Source organism: Corapipo altera, unplaced genomic scaffold (genome assembly GCF_003945725.1).
Source record: "Corapipo altera isolate COAL_440 unplaced genomic scaffold, ASM394572v1 59044, whole genome shotgun sequence".
In the NCBI taxonomy this organism is placed as follows: Eukaryota; Metazoa; Chordata; class Aves; order Passeriformes; family Pipridae; genus Corapipo; species Corapipo altera.
In genome coordinates, this window is record NW_020890054.1 from 1 (window position 1) to 1814 (window position 1814).

The 1814-nt window shown below is 57.8% G+C and overlaps 1 protein-coding gene across 1 annotated transcript; it reads right to left on the reverse strand.

Annotated features, from left to right (window-relative positions):
- Positions 1-227: 227 nt before the first annotated feature.
- Positions 228-1769, reverse strand: GEMIN7 (gem nuclear organelle associated protein 7; the record flags this gene model as incomplete). The annotated part of the gene is made up of 1 exon (XM_027633479.1): positions 228-1769. A coding segment is annotated over one exon (291 nt), but the record flags the coding sequence as incomplete, so codon positions are not given.
- Between the last annotated feature and the right edge of the window lie 45 nt (positions 1770-1814).

Sequence of the window (1814 nt, forward strand, 5' to 3'; positions counted from 1 at the left end):
TTTCCCCCTTTCCCAGTTTCCTTTTCCCCCTTTCCCAGTTTCCTTTTCCCCCTTTCCCAGTTTCCCTTTTCCTCCTTTCCCCCTTTCCCAGTTTTCTTTTTCCCCTTTTCCCCCTTTCCCAGTTTCCCTTTTCCCCCTTTCCCAGTTTCCCATCCCCTTTCCCAGAATTCCCGGTGTCCCGGATCCCCTGTAACCCCTTTTCCCTGTTTTCCCTCAGGCATTCCCGCTCCCGATCCCGGAGCCCCCACTACCGGCACTGAGGGGGCTCCTTGGAATCCAATAAACCCACAAATCCCATGGAATCGCCAATCCTTTGGGAAAAGGGGATGGGAAAAGGGGGAATCCATTACCTGGGATCTCTGGAATCACGAATCCTTTGGGAAAAGGGGCTGGGAAAAGGGGGATTTATTCCCTGGGACAAGGAAGGAGAATTCCAGGATGTCCCAAATCCTATGGAATCATGAATCCCTTGGGAAAAGGGACTGGGAAAAACCATCCCAAATCCTCTGGAATCACGAATCCTTTGGGAAAAGGGGATGGGAAAGGGCGGATTTATTCCCTGGGATGAGGAAGGAGAATTCCAGGATGTCCCAAACCCTCTGGAATCACAAATCCTTTGGGAAAAGGCGAGTTTATTCCCTGGAATGAGGAAGGAGAATTCCAGGACGTCCCAAACCCTCTGGAATCACAAATCCTTTGGGAAAAGGGGCTGGGAAAAACTGTCCCAAATCCTCTGGAATCCGAATCCCTCGGGAAGAGGTGGGTTCATTCCCGGGGGGACTCTGGGATGAGGAAGGAGAATCCCAGGACGTCGCTGCCCCTTCCCAAATCCTCTGGAATCACAAATCCCTCGGGAAGAGGTGGGTTCATTCCCTGGGAGGTGCTGGGATGAGGAAGGAGAATCCCAGGACATCCCAAATCCCGAATCCCTTGGGAAGAGGTGAGTTTATTCCCTGGGAGGTGCCGGGATGAGGAAGGAGAATCCCAGGACATTGCTGCCCCTTCCCAAATCCTCTGGAATCACAAATCCCTTGGGAAGAGGTGAGTTTATTCCCTGGGAGGGGCCAGGATGAGGAAGGAGAATCCCAGGACGTCCCAAATCCCGAATCCCTCAGGAAGAGGTGGGTTCATTCCCGGGGGGGCTCTGGGATGAGGAAGGAGAATCCCAGGACGTCGCTGCCCCTTCCCAAATCCTCTGGAATCACAAATCCTTTGGGAAGAGATGGGTTCATTCCCTGGGAGGTGCTGGGATGAGGAAGGAGAATCCCAGGACGTCCCAAATCCTCTGGAATCCCAAATCCCTCGGGAAGAGGTGGGTTCATTCCCGGGGGTGCTCCGGGATGAGGAAGGAGAATCCCAGGACGTCCCAAATCCCGAATCCCTCGGGAAGAGGTGGGTTCATTCCCTGGGAGGTTCCGGGATGAGGAAGGAGAATCCCAGGACGTCCCAAATCCCGAATCCCTCAGGAAGAGGTGGGTTCATTCCCGGGGGGGCTCCGGGATGAGGAAGGAGAATCCCAGGACGTCGCTGCCCCTCAGCAGCGCCGCCGCCTCCACCCCCAGGGGGGTCCGGAGCGAATCCACCTGGAGCGTCCGGAATTCCAGGTCGGCGGCTCCGAACTGGGCGTCCACGCGGATCCCGGAGCGCAGGGAAAAGCGGGAAGGGAGGCCCCGGGCGGCTCCCAGAGCCAGCAGGAAACGCTCCCGGAGCTCGGCCCGGACCCGGGGGCACGGGGGGCACGGGGGGCACCCCCCCAGCAGCGCCCGAGCCCGGGGGGAATCCAGGGAAAACCCCCGGGAGGAGCCGTCGGGGCC